Source organism: Cavia porcellus, unplaced genomic scaffold (genome assembly GCF_034190915.1).
Source record: "Cavia porcellus strain 051 isolate PalLab524CR breed Dunkin Hartley unplaced genomic scaffold, mCavPor4.1 scaffold_6, whole genome shotgun sequence".
In the NCBI taxonomy this organism is placed as follows: Eukaryota; Metazoa; Chordata; class Mammalia; order Rodentia; family Caviidae; genus Cavia; species Cavia porcellus.
Window position 1 is genome coordinate 76,202,692 of NW_026947489.1, and position 24,178 is coordinate 76,226,869.

General features: G+C 38.1%; 1 protein-coding gene across 4 annotated transcripts in view; it reads right to left on the reverse strand.

Annotated features, from left to right (window-relative positions):
- Positions 1–1,277: 1,277 nt before the first annotated feature.
- Positions 1,278–24,178, reverse strand: part of Pafah1b1 (platelet activating factor acetylhydrolase 1b regulatory subunit 1) — an 84,464-nt gene continuing 61,563 nt past the window's right edge. For all 4 annotated transcript variants that reach the window (XM_013152231.3, XM_003469673.5, XM_023565027.2 and 1 more), the window contains exons 6-11: positions 20,824–20,992; positions 18,582–18,684; positions 13,924–14,152; positions 12,462–12,563; positions 5,942–6,098; positions 1,278–5,114 (exon numbers count right to left, since the gene is read on the reverse strand). In XM_013152231.3, coding sequence (XP_013007685.1) covers positions 5,041–5,114; positions 5,942–6,098; positions 12,462–12,563; positions 13,924–14,152; positions 18,582–18,684; positions 20,824–20,992 — 834 coding nt within the window. In that variant the 3' untranslated portion in view covers positions 1,278–5,040. The remainder of the gene's footprint in view (positions 5,115–5,941; positions 6,099–12,461; positions 12,564–13,923; positions 14,153–18,581; positions 18,685–20,823; positions 20,993–24,178) is intronic.

Sequence of the window (24,178 nt, forward strand, 5' to 3'; positions counted from 1 at the left end):
TGAAATGCACTACCTACCCTAAATGTTGGTACCAAACAGGGACTCAAAATGTCTCTAGGTCTTCCACCTTCAAGTTCACTGGGAGGGCCAAGGGAGTGGGACTGGCCTTCCAAGTATTCAAAAGGAGTGGTGAGTCTGAAAGAGACCCGAGTTCAAATCCCAGCTGTGGGCAACTTCTGCTCTAATTTCTTTAGTGAAAAGTTAAATCATAGATCAGGGGTTTGCTAACAAGCCCTCATATTTATAAGACATTAAGAGATTGCAGGATTCTGTCCTATGAGGTGAGGTCCTAAAATTTGTGCTCTTGACAAAATCCCAGGTGATCTGATGCTAGAGGTGGTGGTACAGTTGGTCCCAGAGGACTGTAGTTATGCCAGATTGTGAACTGTCTGCACACATCAGTTTCCACCAGACTTAGCAGGGATGGAGCCTTAACACCCACAAGGCAGCACTTAGTTCCATTTTTCTGTCCCTCACCCCAATATGGACAGGCATGGCCATGAATCCCAGAAGGACTGCATGTGAAGCACTACTGAGATTTGAATCCTTCACAACATTTCAGGATGGTGAAACTGAAGATACAACTCTATCCTAAGTGGTCAGGCCTAACATTCCCTCTTACCCTGGGGGAGGGGGAGAAAAGCAGCCCAACAGGGGGGAAAAAAAGCTACAAAATTCAGGCTAATTTCAGGCAAGTTGCTTTGTTGCTCAAAAGCCCAGCTTCTTTTACCATAAGCTACTCTCACAGGGAGGCATGAAAACAGCTGGATTCTAAAAAAGAGCCACCAATGATTTTAAAAGGCTAGAAATTTTATGGGCACCCTGGAGACACTGAAGGACAGCTGCAGCCTGGGGTATTACCTTGGTTCAGCTCAACCAAACTTGAAAACAATCCTTAGATCTTCACAACCCTCTGGACAAGGGGGCCAGATGAAATCCTTCCGTAACAGAAGGTAGGGCTCTATGGGCAAGGTCTCTTTGCAGAGGGGGGTCAAGCCCACCAGGCCATCGTTGGTTTCAGCTGTCCAGTCACAGCAACGGTCACCATCAAAATGTGCAGGTGAAGAACGTAGGACTATAACTCAGTGCAAACCCCCAGGGCAGCCTGCAGGGCTGTGTCCTCCAAACAGTGGGAGGGCAGAAGACTGCCAAGGTGCTGCTGGCTGATCTAAAGATCCTTCCATGCCACCAACTTGTCTTGCCCTGTGGCAGCTGTTGAACACAGTCCCATTTCCTACTGACTTAATTTACACAAGAAGACGAAAAAAAATCACATCTAGTTTTATAGGCATTTAATAGTTTACCAATTGGTACAATAGGATTTTTTAATATGCAGAAAACATGAATAAATTTTGTTTTACACAGTCTGAGAGCAACAAATCTTACTGTAAAACACAAGAGCAATATTATATACATTCCTTTACTGATTTTTAAAATTGTGTCAATATCTTCAGATAACTCTTACAGTCTGGGGGAACTGTCCTCTCCAATTACCATCTCTGCAACATTCATGTGAAATCAATGCTTGCCTTCATGTCAGTGTCAGGATCAACTTCTAACTCGAAGATTTTATTTCTAACATCTTCAGAGTGAGCTCTAGGGATGCCTGAAGGATAGGCAGGACAAGAAAGCAGCTACTTACATGATATACTGGAAAGATCAAAAGGCCAGTACAGGTCAGCTGTGACCTGTAAATCTAGCTTGCCCCACCCCACCCCACTGGGGGGAAAAAAAAACCAAAACCTTTTCCCACCAATTTTGTACATGTCGCTTCTTTATCAGGAGATTCTTTGCATCACCTAGATTAATTAACACATTGGACTTATATACAGCTGGACAGAAAGAGTAACCATTTCAAGTGCCTTTTCCTTCAATTTTAACTTCAGTGGCTTAAGGATCATCAAGCCACCACTGTCTACAAAATATCCTTTATTTTTAAATAGGTTTCCTTAAATTAAAGAAAAAGAACTATTTGATGAGTGATATTACCTGGAAGTTCACACAGAAACAAAAAGAGGCAAACAGGAGAGCAGGGCGCTGACAGGAGACTGGGCTTGATGAATCTAGAGCCAAAGCTTCCAAAGGACTACAGTGCACGCTCCACAGCCCGGGACAACTTGCTAACACTAGTGATTTTGGGTAGTGCTCTGGGCACACCATTGGTCACACCACACAGACAAAATGGGACAGTCTGAAGTCTCCTAAAGTGCAAGATGCCATGTCAAAAGCAACTATTCTCCAAGTGATGTCTATGCCAGTTTCCGAGGCTGGCACTCTCCAGAGTGCAGCTAGGATTTTTTGGGTATGTAGTATTAGGGTGGCACTGGAATGTCTGTTTTCACACAAAAAGTCAATAATCATCTGAGGATGCAATTCTATCACCTTTTTATTTCTTATTAAGTGGCCAATTAGAAAAAGCAGCAGTGAACCTTTAAACCAATTAATGTAAGACCTCTACTTATAATCGAAACTAGTAGCCTCATCATTGTCCTTATTCCAGGCAAGGCACAGGGTTAGACAGCAGACAGAAAACTACACAGAGTAAGCAAGGGCATCAACAGGGCAGTGTCAAACAACAGTGCAAGAAATCTCTGCAAATCTGATTCCAGATTATAGATGGACTGCTCTCCCCCACCCCCCTTCATTATTCAAACAGGGCTCATCACATTTGGATCCAGTTGTGGACCATCCCTGAGATTCAATGTTCCGCTGCTTAAGTGGAGGATGTCTGGTAACTAAGCAGCAGCAGGCGTGGCAACCTCTCAAGTAAAGGTAACTTTGTTTATAGAGTAACTGTTTCTCCTCCTTTGAGGACTATCACTGTGTGCTGCAGGGGAACAAACCCAGCGAACAGCACCTTGGTTTCCTCTACACCAGTACCATTTTTCCTTAATTGTTTATATCTGAGTGATTTCTAGATGTTGTGGCTTACCCTTAAACACTTCATGTTGCTACATGCTAAAAATGAATTAAAATAAGACATTTATACATGTACAAACAAATGTTAAGATGCACCATTTCTGTGTGTTTGTATTTCTTAAAATAGGAAAGGAAATAGCAGCAAACAACAACAAAGATGTTTTCCGTAACTTCTGTAGAAAAACCCAGTCAGAACAGCTAGGGGGTAAAAGACTTCTCGATATAAGCAGGGCTGTGAGGCAATACTGTCCTGAAAATTAACCTACTATATTTAAGAAATTAGCTTAAGATGTAATTTTAGTCCTCAAAAATAGCCGTTAGTTCTCAAAACAATTCTTTCAAGAGACATCTCTCAGGAATTTTAAAAACAAGCAAAGAAATAAAAAGATACCAGCTAGACATTAAGCAGCTTCTAGTTAATATATGGCCTATTCTCTGTGTGTCTATCTACAGGACATTAACTCGCACCCTTTGTCTTTTTCAGAAACCAAATTTCCATTACACACTAAACAGGACATTTTAAAAAATCATGTATTACACATAAATGAGTAAAATGTAATTCAGAAAAAAATTGTTAAATTGTCATCGTTACTTCATTGTTTTAACTTTTTAAATGATTTTCTTTTAAAAACAAACAAAAAATTTATTCATTAGTTAAGCAATGGGATTCTTTATTATTAACACCCAACAACTGAATAGAGTTCCAAAAGGCATGGATAAAAATTCTCTTAAACCTACTTTTAGTAACTTTGGATCAAAATATACAATATATCAGGGATGTGTAAAATGCTAAATGGTCACACTGGAAGGGTAGGGGGACAAAGGAAGTGGTTTTCCTTTAGCTGGGAAAAATCCCCACAGTCAGACATAGTTTTCAGAAGCATTAGGATCAAAAAGGGTTTGTTCTAAAGCATGGTTGTGGTGTTCCACAGCAACATTTATTCTACTTGTACGTTTTAGCACTTCTTCAAAACCTAACACCCACAGATATGGAGGTTGTATGTGTGCCATATACAGTTATCCATTTATAGATAGGCCCATATACTTATAAACATTTACATATAAACAAAAGGTGAAAACAGTACATTTTTATGCACGCTCCATTAAACCCTGTCATTTTTAAAACTTGTATATGAAACAGTTCAAATTTTTATCAGATTGATGTTGAAAAACAAAACTTCTCTATTTCTTGCACTCCTTTAAAGTGGGCAAACAAACTTTTCAGTATTTCTGTCATTATGTAATGCACATTGCACATCCCTAAAAAACATTAAAAATAGTGATTTGTACCATGACACTCAATTGGGAAGATTAAATTCTACGTGGAAGTCACATCACTATACAGTCTAATAGTATGGAGAATACAACTAGAAGTATGTCTAGTGTGGAAAACAGAAGCTTAGAGTAGGACAGTGTTTTCAACCTGTTTACAAAGCATTAAGACCCAAATGAAAGAAATGATTTGCTATTAGCTGCTGAGATTTACAATCATTTTCTTACATAAATATACCACTAGCCTTTGCTTGACAGGCTGCCAAAACAAACATGTCCTATTGATTTGGCAAATGGGTCATGACAAAATTCCAAGGTGTAGTCCCCATAACATAGATGGTTCAGAAAATTCTGAATTGTAGCCTTATTGTCTAACATCCTTAAAGATTTATTAAGCACACTTAAGTGATGTTACATAGATACACATTTCAGAAAAAGCCCTAATAACCAACCACTTTCCCAGGAATGAGGCCATCAAGTCAGGCACCAACAGATAGCAGAAAGAAAAACAGGAATTAATGATCCAACATAAAGTGACACCGTCAGCTATTCAGTTTAGTGCCCTAGTTCAATTTATTCAACTTCTGCCCTTGTAGGCCTGGTGTGACCAATGCCAGCCCAGGTTTTTAAACCCTATGGTACTTCTAGACAACGTATGTAAATTTACAGTATACAATTTGGATTCACCATGCATGAATACTTTGTGTGTAACATTTAATAAGCTCAATCTACATCCAGAATAATTTACATGAAAGGACAATATTTATTTAAACAGAGCTCAATGGGGTAATCATGGTATCATCAGAGTGCATCCAGAGGAAAAAGAAGTAGGGGCCGAATGAGACTCACTCAACGGCACTCCCACACCTTCACTGTTTGATCTACACTGCCAGTAACCACGTAAGGGGCTGTCTTGTGGAAATCTGTAAGAGAAAGAAAAGGTTCATTCTCAATGCAGATTAAGCCAGGTGTAATTATAACTAAGCTACAATGAGCAAATCCAAGTGTTAAGATTATCAGTGTTTTTCTGTACACACACACATCCATACCCCCAAGAAAGTACAAAGCTTACCACTAAGCTGGGGAAGCTGGTAATGATGAAGCCCTATGTCAATACCTCAATAAAAACACCTAGTGAATGGGAGCCTGAATCATTAAAGACAGTCTCAGTGTATTTATTTACTGAATACTAACTGTTCCAGTCTCAATACTACTATTTATGTTCCCCTTTAACCCTTGAAATAGTCCTGAGGCATGAAGACAGCCATTACTTAGGCTTCATCTCAACATTATCTGGTCCATCACTCCTTACTATAGTCACTATCTTAAATTCCAGATTCAAGTCTAGATTTACTAATTTCAGTACAAGTCCTTGAATTCCTAATATATGGTAGGATACTTGCCAAAGGAAAAGTTTAAGATTTCTTTTGAGAAATTTACAAACTAGCAGGGGAGAAAAACTTGCCATTTAGAAAGGTAAGCATCCTTTTCACAGTTCTATTGTCCAAAACCAGTGTTGTATGATGGAGAAAGTAGAATTCTTTTATTATATGGTTAATGATGGAAAGAGGAATTTACAGCAATTGGCAGGAATTCACTAAGTTTTTAACCTGCCATCTCTACTATTCCCTTATCATTTCTGTTCCCATGGTCATCTCTTACCCAGAAAACTTTGCAAGGGTACCCACACCTCAGTTACATTTCACACTCCAAATGTAACAGTTCAGAAACCTCATAATGGCATACATACCCAAGGAGGTAACAAAGTGTTCATGCGCATTAAGAGTCTTCATGCATCGCTTGTTCTTGTAATCCCATACACGTAGAGTCTTGTCATCAGCACAACTCAAAATAAACTTCCCCCCAGAATGGAACAGAACTCCACGTACCCAGTTATCATGACCCACCTTAAAGATAAAGAAAGTATGTGACTTAGTAAATTCATAAACTGTTTAATATTTATGAAACAATGTTACTACATGAGGACTATAGACACCAGTATTCTCTACAATGCAAAGAGATGAGCTTGACTGCTAGAACCAAAAAGCAAAACAAAAAAAGTAGAGATCTCCTGTTAAGTATTCTCATCACAAAAATGTTATCTCCAAAAGAGCAAGTCAACAAAAATCTTCCAAGTGAAAATACTGAACAAGTCCTGTGTGGTGTACATGCCCATAATCCCAGTACTCTGGGAGGCTGAAGGAAGCAAGTCTGAGCCCAGCCAGGGCAATTTAGTGACCTAAAAAAATAAAAAAAGATTGGAAATGTAGGTCAAAGGCTCTAGGTTCAATCCCTAGTACTGATTTTGTTTTTTAAAAAAGGAATGAATTTTTACATTTAAAAAAGGCTTTATAATTTCAGGAATGTGCCACCACTGAATCAAAACAAGGGGAACACATGAATTAAAAATGTAGCCCAAGTGGATACAGTGGCCTGTAATCTCAACATGAGGAAGTGGAGTAGAGGGGTGGAAGGGGAGGAAGACAGGGGAAAGTGAGGGGGAGGCGGGAGGGGAGAGAAATGCATGGTTGCACACTCATAATCCAAGCACTTAGGAGGCTGAGGCAGGAGGAATGCAAGTTTGAGTCGAGCCTGGAATACAAATTGAGATTCTGCCATTAAAGAAAAATGACCCAGGCATGGCGATGCGTGCCTGTAATTCCAGCATTTAGGAGGCTGAAGCAGAAGAACCACCAGGAGATCAAGGCCAGCCAGGTCTTCAATTTGAAATTCTCCTACTTCAGTTTCAAAAGTAGCTGGAATTATAGACATGAGCCATTGCAGGCAGCTAAGCTCTGCTCTTTACTCATTTATTTTTGAATTTTTTTGTTGTTTTGAGACAGGGTCTCACTAAAAAGTTCAGGCTAGCCTTGAACTCACTATGGTAACCAGGATCTCACTAAAAAGTTCAGGCTAGCCTTGAACTCACTATGGTAACCAAGACTGCTCTCAAACTCAGGGTGATCCTGCCCCAGCCTCCCAGCTGTTGAGATTATAGGCATGGGCCACCACACCTGGAAGACACTGCTCTTAACATAAAACATGCATGTAAACACATATAGGTGCCAATAGGAATGACACAATAAGCACGCTGGGCTGTGAGCTAAGATGACCCTGTCCTAAGGGCTGTGCCTGCTGCACCTGCTGTGTGCAAGCAGTATCTGTAGGGTAAGGGGAGAGAGATAGGGAGATAAGTGGGGAAGAGGAAGGGAAAGAGCCGGAGGCAACTTCGGGGCATGGTCTTGTAGTAGGTCCTCGGTAAGACATTCTGGGAATGGACAGATGGATGAATGGGGAATACTGTGAGGGAAAAATGGCAATGTGTCTTTTATTATAATAAATTTCAAAATGTAAACATTCACCATTTAAAAAAGAAGCATATACAGATGCCATAGCACAATCTAGGCACTCAAAATGCTATGGCAGGCGGATCATAAACTCAAGGCTATCCTAAATAACTAAGCAAGGTAACATCTTAAAACACTGAAAAATTTTTTGGGGCCAGAGATATAGCTCAGCAGCACAGTGTCTGCCTGGCAAGTGAAAGGTCCTGAGTTCAATTTCTGGCACCAAAAACAAACAAACAAAACACCAAAAAGCTTTTTTTTAGAAGGGCTAGGATGTAGTTCAGTAGAAAAGTGCTTGCCTAGTACAGGGTTCAATCCTTAGTCCCAGCAGTTCCATTTCTTGCAATTTACTCAGAAATGAGAACAAAGCCAGGTGTGGTGGCACGCTTGGGAGGCTGAGACAGGAGGATTGCTGAAAAAGCAGCCTGGGTCACAAAGTGAGCTCAAGACCAGCCTGAACTGCATAGAGAGATCTTGTCTCAAAAAAAGAAAAAGGGACAGGCCCAAATTATTTAACAAGCATATGTATAAGTAGCTGGTGACATGTGGAGCAAACATCATATTCTTTCTAATACATATGAAATGTCTATGTCATAGGAAATGTATGTGTTAATTTTCACAAAAAGATAAAATGTTTAGAACAGTGTAACTCAAAAGGGTAGTCAGCTATGTGTGTCTGTTTAAATATAAACTACTAAAGTTAACACAATTCAGTTCTTGACACTAGTCTCATTTCAAGAGCTTAATCTCTGCATGTAGCTAGTACCTAGCTTATTAAACAATGCAAATATAGAATGTCATTCATAAAGTTATACAGGTAAGCTCAAGTCTACTTGAGCTGGGCATGGTGGTGCACACCTATAATCCCAGCACTCGGGAGGCTGATGCAAGAAAGATCACAGTTGAGTTTCATGTCAGCCTGGGCTATATAAGCAAGTTCAAGGCCAGCCTGCACTACAAAGCGAGATCCTGCCTCAAAAAAACAAAACAAAAACTGAAGGTAAGGGAGGGAGGGAAGGAAGGAGAAGAGAAAGTGAGAAAAAAAATTATACTTGAAAAGTAAGGCAGCATGATTGCACCTTATCTTTGACAAAGGTGCCAAACACATTCACTGGAAGAAAGACAGCTTCTTTAATAAATGGTGCTGGAAAAACTGGCTCTACACATGCCAAAGATTAAAACTGGTCTCCTATCTTTCACTATGTACTAAACTAAAATCAGAATGGATCAAAGGTCTTAATACTAAAACAAAAAACATTAAATCTGTTGGAACATAGAGTAGGTAAAACTCTTAAAGACAATGGTGTAGGCAAAGACTTTATGAACAAAACCCCGTTTGCACAGGAACTATCACAAAGAATCAACAAAGGGAATCTCATCCTATCGAGAAGTTTTTGCACCAAGAGAGTGGAGAGACAACCTACAACATGGGAGAAAATGTTTGCCAACTGTTCCTCAAAGGATTACTATCAAGAACATATAAAGAACTTAAAAAAAAAAAAAAAATCAGTCCTCCCAGATTTAAAGACCCAATCCAAAAATGGGCATCGGAGATGAACACACACTTCTCAGAGGAAGAAATATAAACAACAAATAAACATGTGAAAAACTGTTCAACATCACTGGTCATCCAAGAGATGCAAATTAAAACAACACTGAAATACCACCTCACCCCAAAAAGAATGGCTATTACCAAAAAATCAAGCAATAATAAATGCTGAAGGGGCTCTGAGGAAAAAGGAATCCTTTTTCACCTTTAGCTGGTGGGAGTGTAGATTGGTACAACTACTGTGGGGATTCCTCAAAAAACTAGGACTAGGGGTCCCATTTGACCCAACTATTCCTCTTCTGGATATCCTCCCAGAAGAATTAAAAACATTATATCACAGTGACATATGTACACCCATGTTTATAGCAGTGCAACTTATAATAGCTATGCCTTGGAAATAACCTAAATGCCCATCAACTGAAGAATAGATTTAAAAGGTGAATTTTTATACAGTGCACTGAGTACTATAGCCATAAAGAAGGATAAACGGGAGACTTTTATAGGTAGATGGATACAATTTTAAGACAATACTCCTAAGTAGAATAAGATACCTGCATAAACATATTGCATCACTAGTATGAGAAGTTGAAAGAAATTTATGTATAGGTATATATATGTATATAAAAAGTTTAGTCATACTACTAATTTCTCTGAGTTCACTGAAGAGAAAGATTTGTGCTGCTACTGATAGGGTAACTGAATGCAGATGTCTGGTGCTGTGGGTGAATGATTTGGGAATGACAATGTGCAATGTATGTGTACCACTGTATCACTGTTGCCCCCCGATCAATGTGCTTTGAATTTTTTTCTTTTTTTTCCTCTTTGAAATAAAATAGATGGGGGGGGGGCCCTTTGGTCTGCAGTACAGCTTTAACAATAAAAAAACATAAGGCAGCATTATCTGAGGATGACTTTTATTTTTCAGCTTTTCTGTACATTTTTCAATTTTCTTGTAATAGAAATGATTACTTTAGGGGAGGCCTTTTTTTGTTTGTTTGTTTGTTTGTTTCTCTGAGACTGAACTTTGCTATGTAGTTCAGGCTGGTCCTTGAATTCTTGGCAATACTTCTGTCTCAGACCCTGAGTGCTAAGACAGGAATGTACCACCTGGCTGAATACAATACTTTTGTAAAAGTAATATAACAGAACTAATATTTATTTATGGGTTTTTTTTTGGGGGGGGGGTAAGTTCTTGCTATTTATTTACTTCAGTCTACATCTGAATTTATTATATAGTCCCAGCTGGCCTTGAGCTCACAGTGATTCCCTGCTGTGGCCTTCCAAGTGCTGGGATTACAAGCATGTGCTACCATGCCCTGCTTTAAAAACAAGGTCTAGGGGCTGGGGATTTAGCGAAGCAGTATAAGCGCCTGCTTGCAAGCACGTGGTCGTGATTTCATCCCTGGTACCAAAAACTAAAAAACAAGATCTAGGAGGAAAGTCTTTTGTCTTGGTTTACTTTGCCCCTGTGCTTGTTTATAGCCTGAACTACATAGTGAGATCCTGTCTCAAAACACAAAACAAGTAAGAAATGTGATCATTATGTATACCTAAAATGTACCAATAAATTCAATTAATTAAAAACAAAACAGAACTCTTTGATCTTTTACAGCGACCTATAAAAGTCACCCGCTAGTAGCAGCCTCTATAAGAAAACAAATCACAGCTGGGTGTAGTGCTATGTACGTGTAGTCATACCACTCTAGGAAGCTGAGGCAGGAAGACTGCAAGTTGGCAACCAGCCTGGGCAACTTTAGCAAAACCATGTCTCAAAAAATAGACAGGGCTAGGGATGTAGCTCAGATACACACAGTACCACAGCCCTGTTCCCCAAATCACACCATATTTCTTTCTTTTTTTTTTTTTTTTCTGTCTTGTTTTTATCGGTACCGGGGATCGAACTCACGACCGCCTGCTTGCAAGGCAGGTGCTTATGCCGCTGAGCTAAATCCCCAGCCCCAATCACACCATATTTCTTTGGCCACCTCAAAATAATGCAGGAAAAGAACACTTTCCCCTTTAACTGAAAAACAGCAGCTAGAAATAATCTGGGGCAATTCATGATGACCTTCATATTTACTGATGGTAGAGTGTACTATCTAATTTTAAATATAGACCTAGTTTTTTAACAGCAGCATTGTATAACAGAACTCAGCTCAGAAAACTAGGGATCAATTCTTTTTAAAAAAAAATTTTTTTTTGTGGTACTGGAGATTGAACCCAGAGTCTTCCTACTGAATCAAATAGTCTCCTCTCTACCCCCAACCTTTAAAAACAAAAAAACAAAAACAAAAAACAAAAAACACATTTTGAGAGAATCTCACTAAACAGCTAATTTGCCCAGACTGGGTTCAAACTTGCAATCTTCCTGCCTCAGTCTCTGAGAATGCTAGAACTATGGACATGTGCCACTACAACTTGCCAAGAGTCAATGCTTAATAACGCTTCTAACAGATTCTTGACAATGCTGCTATATGTCTGTTATACTTAGTCACTTCCATGTATGATTAGCACCCAAAGAACCTCTAAACAAACCTGTCACCAAATTATAAAAATTGCTATTATAATAGTGATATATCTATAGATTCTTTTGGAATTCCCTTATATAAGCCAAAATACTTAGAATTCCTTATTAACATTTGGATAATCTCATATGGAAACACAATGTTCCTAAATTGAAATAAGTATTTTTTTTTTTTGTCTTTTTCATTTTTATCGGTACCAGGGATCGAACTCACAACTGCCTGCTTGCAAGGCAGGCGCTTATGCCACTGAGGTAAATCCCCAGCCCCGAAATAACTATTTCTAAACCATAAAGTTAGAATAAATAATTTTATCCTGATAAAATAAACCAAATACATTAGATCACATGAACAAAAGAGGTAACAAAAACTCATATAAATACAGTGAAACAGACAATAAATATCTTCAAACCTAAGTAAGTCCAAACGAAAGCTTTTCCTCCAGAGAGATACCAATTTTTTGCACTCACCTTAAGATAGGGTCTCACTATGCAGTTCAGGCTGGCCTTGAATTCACAGTGATCCTTCTGCCTCAGCCTCCCAGAGTGCTGGGATTACAGGTATGTGCCACCATGCCTGGCTCTTTCCAATTAAACACAGTTTTTTTTAAAGATACAGTGGGCTCTGATCTCCCTACCAATGGCTCTCTTGATTCTTTATATAAAATGACGCTCTATACAACTAACTTTTATATCATTATAGTAAAGACTAAAGTTTAAAGAAAAGCATTTTTATAAGAGCCCAGAACAGTTTATTTAATAAGATATCAAAAAGCATCAAATCCATAAAGGTACAGAAATCGTGAAGATGCATAAAATGAACAAACAAAAAACCAATGAGATCTAAACTTACAAGAGTCATAAGGCACATGCCAGTACTGACGTCCCACATCTTAATAGTTTTGTCTCTAGATCCAGACAGCAAGAACGGCCCAGGCTTGCCGCTTTTTTTTGTCTAAAGGAAACAAATAATTTTTCCATGTAAGAAGTTGGTTAAGAATTTTAAATGACCTCTATTAGGATTCATTTCCAATTTTTTAAAATATACCACTTTTAACTATTGAAATACACAAGCCTTTTGACACTGTATAGGCTATTTTAGACTACCATGACTTTTAGGCTACATATGAAGGTCCCAGATAACACTAATACATCACAGATTTATTGTTTAAAACTTTGTAATCAGGATTGCGGGTGCAGCTCAATGTTAGAGTGCTTGCCTGTACATACAAAGCTTTATGTTTGATCCCAAGCCCCAATTCTGTAATCAAAAAGGATTTAAAAACTATCTAAAACTGAGTTTTCATACAAAGTTCAACCAGGATAAAATTTTATGACATGGCAAATAACAACCACCAGGGGGCAGTATAAAGAATCCTAAAATGTAATGGGCCAGCCAAAGTAGACTACAATATTCAAATAAAGTTCTTAAACATAAAGACTGAAATGATGAAAAGTAGAATACAATATTCAAATAAAGTTCTTAAACATAAAGAATGAAATGATGAAGAATACAAATGAATAATCAAGGAAACATGACAACTCCAGACTCAGTTAATACTTTTTTTTTGGTCTTTTTGAGGCAGGACCTTGCTAAGCAGTTCAGGCTGGCCTTAAACTCACAGCATCCTCTAGCCTCAACCTCCTGAGTGCTGGGATTATGAGCATGTACCACCATGTCTGGCTCTCAACTAGTACTTTTAAAATCAAGAGTATTATAAGCTGAGCTGGGTGTGGTGGCTCACACCTGTAATCCCAGCACTCGGGAAGCTGACAGGGGAGGATCATTGGGAGTTCAAGACTAGCCTGGGCTACAAAGTGAGCTCAAGTCCAGCTGGAAATGCATAGCGAGACCCCATCTCAAAAAAGACAAAAAAAAAAAAAAAAAAAAAGAGTATTATAAGCTTCCAAATTAAAGCCTTCAGTTAAAACATAAATACTGAAATGTATTTCATTATAAATTCAAAAATAAAATAATTATACTCATTTAAGGTTATCCTAAAAGATAACTTTATGTTCTACTGGCTTACTTTGCATTGCTTTATTCTTATAAATATGGCAATTTAAATGTTGGTTTTTTGTTCAGCAGAATTCCCATCCCTAAACCCATTAAATTAAGTCAGCTGATAGCAGTAATTATCATTGGTTAAAAAATAATATATACAATTACATCAAAGAGTAACAGTTTCAAGATTCAGAATTCTAGGATGCATATTCTTAAATATATTAACAGTCTTAAAACTGAGAGTCAGAAAAGTTACCTAGGATTTTAAAGTATTAGCAACAAAATCAGGAAATGACAAAGCACACCATACCTCAGATCCTGTTGCTTCAGAGATGGAAGAATACGAGCTTTCTGGAGCCCAGGAAATGCATTCTACCACATGCTCATGTTCTCGAAGCTCAGCCTTACATTCCTTTGTTGCTACGACCCATACGCGAACAGTTTGGTCATTAGAACAGCTGGCTATCAGAGTGCCATCCTGATTGGGCCGCACCATACGTACCCATTCTCTGTGTCCTGTGAATGTCTTCACGCAGTAGCTGGCAAAATAAACAATTTACACTTACATGACTATCATCAAGAATATTATTAAGGAGCTGCCTAAATCAACAAAATTACAAAGTAAAATATATAGAGGAATGAAAATTTCAAAATTAAACACATATAATAAATCTAACAAAATCTTTCTAGGCATGCTGGGAAGAAGGTACTATATGTTCTCTGAGCTAAACTGGTCAGTAAAGTTTTATTCTAACAATCAAGTGTAAGTATAAACATAATGAAATTTGGGATTGGTCTGAAGACAGTAGTTTGATAGGTAGCAGGGCAGAGAGCCTCTCTGAGAAAAACACCTCAGATGTTAGAATTTAACACCATGGAGAAGACCAGACGAAAGGAGAGGGATTCTCATGACCAGGAAGAAACTGAGGAAAAAGAAAAACAAAAAGAAAGAAAGGAAGGAAGGAAAAACGTGGACAAAAGGCTGGAAACAGATGTTCTCACTGGAGCCAATCCCAGGCTGTGCTGGGCACGCCTTGGAGTTGGAGGATTCATGGTTGTGCTGAAGTTGTGGTACGCCAAAATCAGGAGTTGATAAGCCCAGGGTCCTTGATAGGAGGATGTGCCACAATGGGGAGCAGAACCAATGGGGAGAGCTGCATTAACCCATGGTGAGTGCTAGGAATTGGGTTCTGCAGTGGGAGTGACTGGCTGGACAACATATTGGAGTTGGGCAGGACGGGCCTGAACCCAGAACCACAGTGGCATCAGTTAACTATCCCTGGCCTAAAGAGGACTGGTGGGATCTGCTTGGGCTGAATCCTGTCCCTGGTCAGGACCCAATAGCCAGGGACGAAACTGTCCCAAAACTGTGACGTCAACATGGCACAGGCTGAAGACACTTGCTGGTTGACTGATTCAGAGGAGAAGGACCAGCCCACATCGTCCTTGTATGCACCTCAGATCAACTGGAGAGGGCAGCAATCCCCTAGCTAGCACACTTCAGAAAAACTGTAGGCAATATGGAAAGACCCCCACCATATACCTGTCTGAAAGAAACCAGAAACATAACAAAAGAAAGAAACAAGAAAAAGCCTCCAGCCGCTGACCCAGGGAAAATAAGTCCAGGAGAGGTAGGTACAGAAGAGATCGAGGGCAGCAATCATGCAATATCAGCCACAGCATCAGTGGAAATAAAGAAATACTTTCATGATCTCATAGATGAACTTAACAATGAAATTCTAATTCCAGTGAGGCAGGATATAAAAAGAATAATAAAAGAAATGCTAAAACACCTCTCAAGAAGACAGAGATGAAAGAATGGAGGAACACAGAAAAAGGAGAGAAACCTTTGATGAAGACTATAAACAAAATCTAAAATACATGAAACAGATCCAAAGAGATTATCAGGAAATTAAAAACCACTGAAAGCTGGTAAAATTCCTTGACAGAAATTAAAGTTAGACTTTCAAAACTTGAAGATAGATTTACAATATGTGATCGTAAAGGAAAGATCCCTTAAAAATAACAAGAAACCAGGAAGTAACAATACGAAGGCTAGAAGATGACAAGAGGATCTATAACTTAAGAATAAAAAACACAAGTGAAGAAGCAGGAATTACAATGAATTACAAAGCTATTCACAGAAATAATTAAGGAAAACTTCCCAAGCATAGGAAAAGACATATAATAATCAAGATCCCAGAAATTTATCTTCATAAGAACAGAATATTAAAAGCTGTCAGAGAAAAGAAACTAGATCACCTATAAAGGAAAACCCATCAAAATCACGACAGATTTCTTGACGCAAACTATCAAATCAAGAAGAGCTTGAAGCGAAGTATTCCAAACCCTGAAAGAAAATAACCTCCAACCCAGATTGATGTACCCTGAAAAACTGTCTCTCAAAATTAATGGAGAAACAAGGTGGTTTCATGACAAAGAAAAACTGGGCAAGCTTGTGACCACCAATCCAACCCTACAAAAAATACTAGAACCAAGAGAGAGAGACAAAAATACTACGACTCCAGCAACAGTGACAGAGAGGCCTCAATGTACAGGCAGACAGTGGAAGGAAGGAGAAAAGTAAGTAGACAATCAACAGCAGAAAAATAGCATAGCAGAGATGAGGCAGAGAAGGTTGGCTATAATCTTAAATATAGATGGCCTTGATACACTAGCAAAAAGAAACTCTGGCAGAATAGACCAGTAGATAGGGTCCATCAAGATACTCTGAATAGGAAATATAATCAACCTGAAAGACGGTTAATGAACCGAAAGTCAAAGATGAGAAAACGATGCTCTGTGGGACAGGGAACCAGAAAGAAATAGGGATAGCTCATCCACCTGCTGCAGACAGGTTGGAAAGTCATGACACCTTTGTGCAGTGGAGAACTACTCAGCTCTAAGGAAGGAAAACCTTGAGGCTTTAGTAGGTAAAGGAATACAGCTCAAGATCAATCTCAAGGGTAAAAATATTCAGCACCACTTAGGGAGATAACAGGTTGCCCCCTAATCTAAAAACTAAAGGAGTTAGTGGGACCCAAACTGTATAAAGCACCCTGAGAAAGGGAAAGGGGAGGAATTGTCTAAAAAGAGAATGCAGAGGACATTGTTAATAGTGTATCAGGATTTAAAAGCCACATTAGTCTTATCGCTCTGTTTAGTTTGATTTTATTCTGTTCCAGTCTGTCTACTTGTAACTAGATTTGAGGACACAGACAGCTATCCCAAAATAGCAGGATATAGTACAGTAACTATCCTTAATTTCCTATTAACTTAAACTGAAGCCGTGTATTACTTACACATTTTATTCGAAGCTGGTTTTGTCTTGACTGATTTTATGCAAATTTAGTATGCTTGATAGTATCAATTCTAAGAGTAGAGGCAACTACTCTGAAGATGACAAGATGCAATAGGATACCCATTCCAATTTGATTATTAACTGCTTTTGAAGTCCTACAATGTCTCCAATGTTGCGTTTTTATTAATATTGCTATGTAGTGCTATGTTGTTATATTATACATGATGATACAGACAATTCTATTGCAAATAACAAGAGACATCATAGTAACTACTGTAGATCACCTAGTATTGTGGTTTTATATGTCTTTTGCATTTCATGTTTTTCTATGAATTTGTTTTGTTGTCTTGTTTTGATCTGCTTTTCCCTATAATACAGAAAGGATAGGTATACATGTAGAGATTCACACATGTGTAGAACTTCTAAACAGTTTACAAGAGATTATATAATGCATGACATAATGAACAGATGCTCTGAAGAAGAGACACTAAGATACCCAGTGCTAATTCTATAGCATTATAAATAAAATCTAGCAATACTATTATTATCTGTTCAGAGTGCTATTAGTCTATTTTCTTTTGTTTAATTTCAACATACGTAAAGATATGGACAGATACTTCAAAGAGAGTGAAAGACGTTATGGCAGCCATTGTTGACTTCCCTATTGTATGGTCTTGAAGACCTAAAATGCCTCCGTCATCCTGTTCTGATCACGTTAGTACTATACTGTTCAGTATGTATTCACTGTATGTGAATATGTGGACAACTATTTGGAAGAAAACAAGAGACAATATGATAGACACTGAAGATCTCCGGTGGTCTTGCTTTGAAATCTGTGTTTCTTAAATTGTTTTTTATGATCTGTTTTGTTCTGTTTAATTTTACTCTCTTTAAAATAAAAAAAAAATTTTTTAAAGATGAAATTCAATATAACAGGGGCATACCAGCCCCAATTATTTACATTTCAATGTAAAGTCACAGAGAGATCACCTAAAAGAAGTCCACAGAGAAAATAAGCCATTATATAGAAATGGTTCTCAAAGAGTTATATATATATGTTTCTTTTTTGGTAACATTTAAAGATCAAATCTAAGGACCTGGTGTCATAGCACATGCCTATAATCCCTGCACTCAGGAGGTTAAGGCAGGAAGATTGTGGGCGAGTTTGAGGCTAGCCCGAGCCACACAGTGAGTTCAAGGCCAGCCAGAACTACATAGTAAGACTCTGTCTCAAAATTGGAAAAAACAAACAAACAAACAAACAAACAAAAAAAAAGCCAGGCCTGGTGGCACATTCCTGTAATCTCAGCAGTCAGGAGGCTGAGGAGGAGGATGAGGCTAGCCTGGGTTACATAAGGAGTCCAGGCTATCTTGAACTACATAGCGAGACCCTGTGTCAAAACAAAACAAAACACAGAACAAAGGAAAAAAAAAAAAAAAAAGAAAGGAAAAAAGAAAAGATCAAGCTTAGTTGTTTGCTTTAGAGTATGAATTGAACCTAGGGCCTCATGTATGCTAAGCAACGGCTATATTTCTAGCCCTCAAAAGTACATACAACTCTCATGGTGATCATTCTGGATTAAACCCCAAATTACCCAATACCTGAAACACAATATTGTTTTCTTAGTAATGCCTTAGATAACACCTTTTCAACTAAGCCTACTTACCCAGTTTGTACTTCCCACATTTTTATAGTTTTATCCCTTGAGGCAGATACTATATGATCTCCATTGGGCATGATGGCTACCGAGGAGACATTGTGGTCATGGCCTAAACATAACACAGGAAATGTATTAATCAAAATATCACCAGAAGCAATGTCAATTCAGTTTATCTTAGAATTTCAAATATTGCAGCACATCTGATTTTTTATTTTTGAGATAGGGCTTTGCTATGCAGGGTATTTATGAACTCCTAGCAAGTCCAGGCTGGCCTCAGCCTCCCCAAATGCTTACCAGCATGCACTACCCCACCCAGCCCACAGAAAATTTTATATACCATTGAGCTTTATATAAATTTGGGAAAATATCTAGATTTACATAAAAAAGGCAAAGAATTACTAACTTAAATTTTGACTTGTATTATAATTGTTTTAAAATGCAGAAATCATGGAGCTGGTTGACCTATGCCTGTAATCCCAGCATTTAGTAGGCTGAGGCAGAAGGATTGGCACAAACTTAAACTATACAGTAAGAGTCTGTCTCAAAACACAAACCAACCAAAAACAAAACAAACAAACAAAAAACCAAGTGTGGTGGCACAAACCCATGAGCCCAGCACTTGGAAGGTTGAGTCAGAAGGACCGTCATGAATTTGAGAACCTCCTGGGCTATGCTGTGAGTTCAAGGCCAGTTCAAGGCTGAACTGCATAGCAAAACTCTGCCTAAAAAAAAAACAAGTAGTGTTTGAGGTCCCTAGTGCATGTCTGTAACCCCAGCACCCTAGCAGGCTGAGAGAGGAGGATGCTTAAAGACTACCCTGAGTAACTTATCAAAACACTGTCTCAAAATGAAAAATTATGAATTTTTATTTATGAATTATGATTTTAATGAATTATTAAATTTTTAAATTATGAAAATTTGAGTTATGGATTTTATGAAAATTATGAATTATTTATTTTTATTTCAGCCCACCATACTGCTCCCAAAGTGATTGAGAATCATCTTCCTGTTGCTACAGATATTCACAAAGAACATTATTTCATATACATTATTCACATTCCTAATTAGCTGTATTTTTGGAATATCTCCTAGAGTTCTCATAAATACATTATTTCAATGAATTTACACTGGTTAGAAAGAACTCTTTGTGAGAGCAATGAGTGATAGGCAACTTAAATACAAGTAACAGATTTTATGAAAGGATTTGCCAGAATTTCTTTAAGTGAACGAGCTTCTCTAATGCATTTAAATGGTATGACAGAAACACCCTTCAAACTGCACCTTCCATGCAATCACAAGTTTACTCATGTGCTAAAGCCACCAGATAATCTATTTTTTGTGTGTGTGTGTGTGTCTTTTTCCTTTTTAACGGTACCGGGGATCGAACTCACAACTGCCTGCTTGCAAGGCAAGCGCTTATGCCGCTGAGCTAAATCCCCAGCCCCCCAGATAATCTATTTTTCAAAATTTTATTACTAATATTGTGTTTCTTACACAAAATCTGAAGATTCGTATCACAATGTTCAAATGAACAACAAAAAGCCTTAGTGAGTATCTCTTCCATGACCTCACTTTATAAAGACAACTTTGACTTAAATATTATTACCTCTATTTCCAGATGAAAAGTAGCTAAAATTTCCCACAGTATAAGCAAACAAGAACTTGAACCCAGATACCTAATTCTGAAACTCATGTTACTTCCAGAAAACAACACTGACTCAGGAAATAGTCCACAACAGAACCAGGAAAAAAAAAAAACTAACGATGATAGTATACTGTATGAAGAACATTTAAAAGTGAGCAAAGGAGTCTTTGAATTTGCAGTACAGCTGCTTTCTCTGGACTGTAATTTTCTGACTGAAAAACTCAAGGGGTCGGGGGTAACCTTACATAAAAGTAACTTAATTTTCTCTTTTATTTAGAGTCTTGCTGTCCTCGTAGTTTTTTTCTTTTTTTCATTAAAAAAATACTTGTGAAAACAAATGTTTTTTATAAACCAGTAACAAGATAATAGAATTTCAAACAACTCTCAACCAATGACTGTGTATATTACATGTTCCTCCAGACAAAGAGTTGAATGCTATTATTTTCTCCAGTGCCATGCTACAAACTACTTGAAATTTTTTTTTTTTTTTTGGTCTTTTTTCTTCTTATCGAACTCACGGCTGCCTGCTTGCAAGGCAGGCACTTATGCCACTGAGCTAAATCCCCAGCCCCACTACTTGAATTATTATTCCCTATTCCTTACCATGCATGGTTCTGATGCACTCAAAGCCCTGAAAATCCCATAGTTTAATGGTCATATCTGCAGAACAGGAAGCCAGAAGCTTGCCACTGTGGTCAAAGGAAATGTCTTGTACAGAGTCTGTATGCCCCTTAAGAGTTCGTTCAAAATCTCCAGTCTCATAATCCCACACCTGTCAAATGAAAAGAAACCTGGTTAACACCAATTCATCAATTTCTCATCCACATCTGCACTCAGGAGGCCAGCTATGTTCTTTATTGTCTAACTGGAACAAGTACCAGTGAATAATCTTAGAAATATCACATCTGCAAGTATACAAAAAATTCTGCAATTATTAAAACAAGACTCTTAGTTTTACATTTTTGAAGTATTTAAAACATGATTAACTATGCCAGTGATAAAGATGCATAAACGCATAAGTTATAGTCTCTTCTTACTCTGATAGCAACAGACAAAAAAATTTCAAGGGCAAAAAAAAGTTTTAAGGGGTTATAACAGGTATTTATATGGAGAGTATTAGGGAAAACAGAGTACTAGACTAGCAGAATTCAAACATAAGGACATGGAAAGATTTTTTTAAGATGTAAACTGTTTGCAACAGCAGATTAATAATGAAGCACATCAATATGCCTTGTAAAAATTAAATCATAGTTCACATCTTTAAAAGAGTTTTTCTTTTATCTTTTTGTGTTTTCTTTTTCATGGTACTGAGAATTGAACCCAGGGCTTTAAAACTGAGGTACTTTCTTTTTTTTGTCTTTTTCTTTTTTATCGGTACCGGGGATCGAACTCACGGCTGCCTACTTGCAAGGCAGGCGCTTATGCCGCTGAGCTAAATCCCCAGCCCCTAAAACTGAGGTACTTTCCCAATTCCTTGTTTCATTTTTTATTGTGAGTCTAGGTCTCCATAGGTCATTGTAGAGGCTAGGCTCAAATCTCGACTCTCAAGCTTTAGCCTCCCAAAGTGCTGGCATTACAGGCATGTGCCACCATGACTAGCTTTTAAAAGATTAGAATAAAAATAGTTATCAAGAATATTAGAAATGGATCTTGCTCAAGAACATATTAAATTCTGGTGGCCAAATGCTAGTCTGAGTTCAAACTTTAACCAGTATCAATCCACATTCTAAAATCAAACAATTGGTGCCTGGGACATAGCTTAGAGGCACAGTGCCTGCCTGGCAAGTATGAGATCCTGAGTTTCATTCCCAGTGGCAAGCAATCAATCAATATTTTATAAAATTGAAAAACTGCCTAGGTATGGTGGTACACACCTGTTATCCTGGCACTCAGGAGGCTGAGGCAAGAGGATTGCTGTGAGTTCATATCCAGCCTGGGCTACAAAGTAAGCTCAAGGCCAGCTTGAACTGCATAATGAAACGCTGTCTCGAAAAGATGAAAAAAAATCCAGCAACTGATTGTGCTTGTGTGTAGCTTAGTCAACTGAGGGAAATGTACACAATGCACTCTGAAAATGTACAAACAACCTGAATGTCCAACATTACTGTTAAGTTTCTAAGTTTCAAATGAGTCATGAGAATTTTTCTTTGGTAATTTACCTTTTGTCTGATTATTAAAGTAAATGATAAAAATTTTGCAATGATATTAAAGCAATAAAATTCCACATAATCCTGCTACCAGCAGGCAACACTTTTCCACTTTTTTAAAAAAAATTAATTTAAAGCACAGTGGCAATTATAGAGTAGTCTCCCTTTACTCACGGGGGGATACACTCCAAGATTCCTAGTGGATGTCTAAAATTACACATAACAAACCCTATGTATGTATTTCCTATACATACATAGCTACAATAAACTCTAATTTATAAATTAGGCACAGTAAGATATTACCAATAATAGTAAGTTAGATGGGAGGGGAGAAGGGAAAGAGGAAGTAAAAGGAACTAAGATGTATTACACATGTGGACTCGGTATCCCACGATGAACGTAGTAATATCTACTAACAAAAATTTTAAGTCAAAAATATGCTATAATAAGTGTTAGGTAAATGCAGTCTGTCTCTCAAAATATCTTACTGTAAACACCTGAGAGGCTGAGGTAGGAGGATTGCTGATCAGCCTGGGTTACATAGTAAGTTCAAGGCCAGCCTGAACTGCAGAGCGAGAGACGTGTGTGTGTGTGTGTGTGTGTGTGTGTGTGTGTGTGTGTCTTTTGTCTTTTTGAAACAAGGTCTCACTATGCAGCTCAGGCTGGTCTTGAGCTCACTTTGTAGCCCAGGCTGGTCTCGAACTTGCTACAATCCTCCTGCTTCAGCCTCCTGAGCGCTAGGATAATGTGTGTACCACCATGCCCAACAGTTTTTTGTTTTTTTGAGACAGGGTTTTGCTATGTAGTTCGGGCTAGTCCTGAACTCTCTGTGTAGAGCAGGCTGGCTACAACTCACAAAAATTATCCTGCCTCAGTCTCCCCAGTGCTAGAAGTACAGACATATGCCATCATGCCTGGCTTTTTTGAGGTTTCTTTGACACAAGGTCTCATTATGTAATTCAGGCTGGTGTTAAAATCACTATGTCACCCAGGTTGCCTTTGAACTCGCCTAGATCATCCTGCCTTAGTCTCACAAGTGCTGGTGTTAAAAGTGTGTGCCACCACATTTAGCTTAACAGCTTTTTTAAAAAAATTTAAACATTCACTGTATTTTTGTCACTTTCTGCAGATAGTCCCTGACTTATGATTTTGCAAATTTATAATAGTACAGAAAAAGTATACCCAATCTATCATTGTGTTTTTCATGTTTAGTACAATATTCAATAAATGATATGAGCTATTCAAAATTTTACATAGGTTTTTCTTGGGTGAGGGGGACTGGGGATCGAACTCATGACTTCGTGCTTGCCAGGCAAACGCTTATGCCTCTGAGCTAAATCCCCAGGCCTTTACATAGGCTTTGTGTAACATGGTTCTACACAAATTGTAAGCTAATGTAAATATTCTGAGAATGTTTAAGATACATTAGGCAAACAGTGCAAAGATATGCTATAAACATGTACAATAAAAAAATGAGATCACAGTTAATCTAGGCTTATTTTTTTAAATGCCTTTTTTTTTTGGTCTTTTTCCTTTTTATCAGTACCAGGGATCGAACTCACAACTGCCTGCTTGCAAGGCAGGCGCTTATGCTGCTGAGCTAAATCCCCAGCCCCTTAAATGCTTTTTATGGAGACAGGATTTCACTACACAGGTCAGGCAAATCCTGAATCACCATGTAGCCAAGGGTGGCCTTTAACTTGCAGCCCAGCTTTGATGCATTTTTGCCCTACAACATTTTCAATTTATGATGATTTATTATATGACATAATTCCATCATAAATCAAGCACATATAAAAGCCACCAATCCT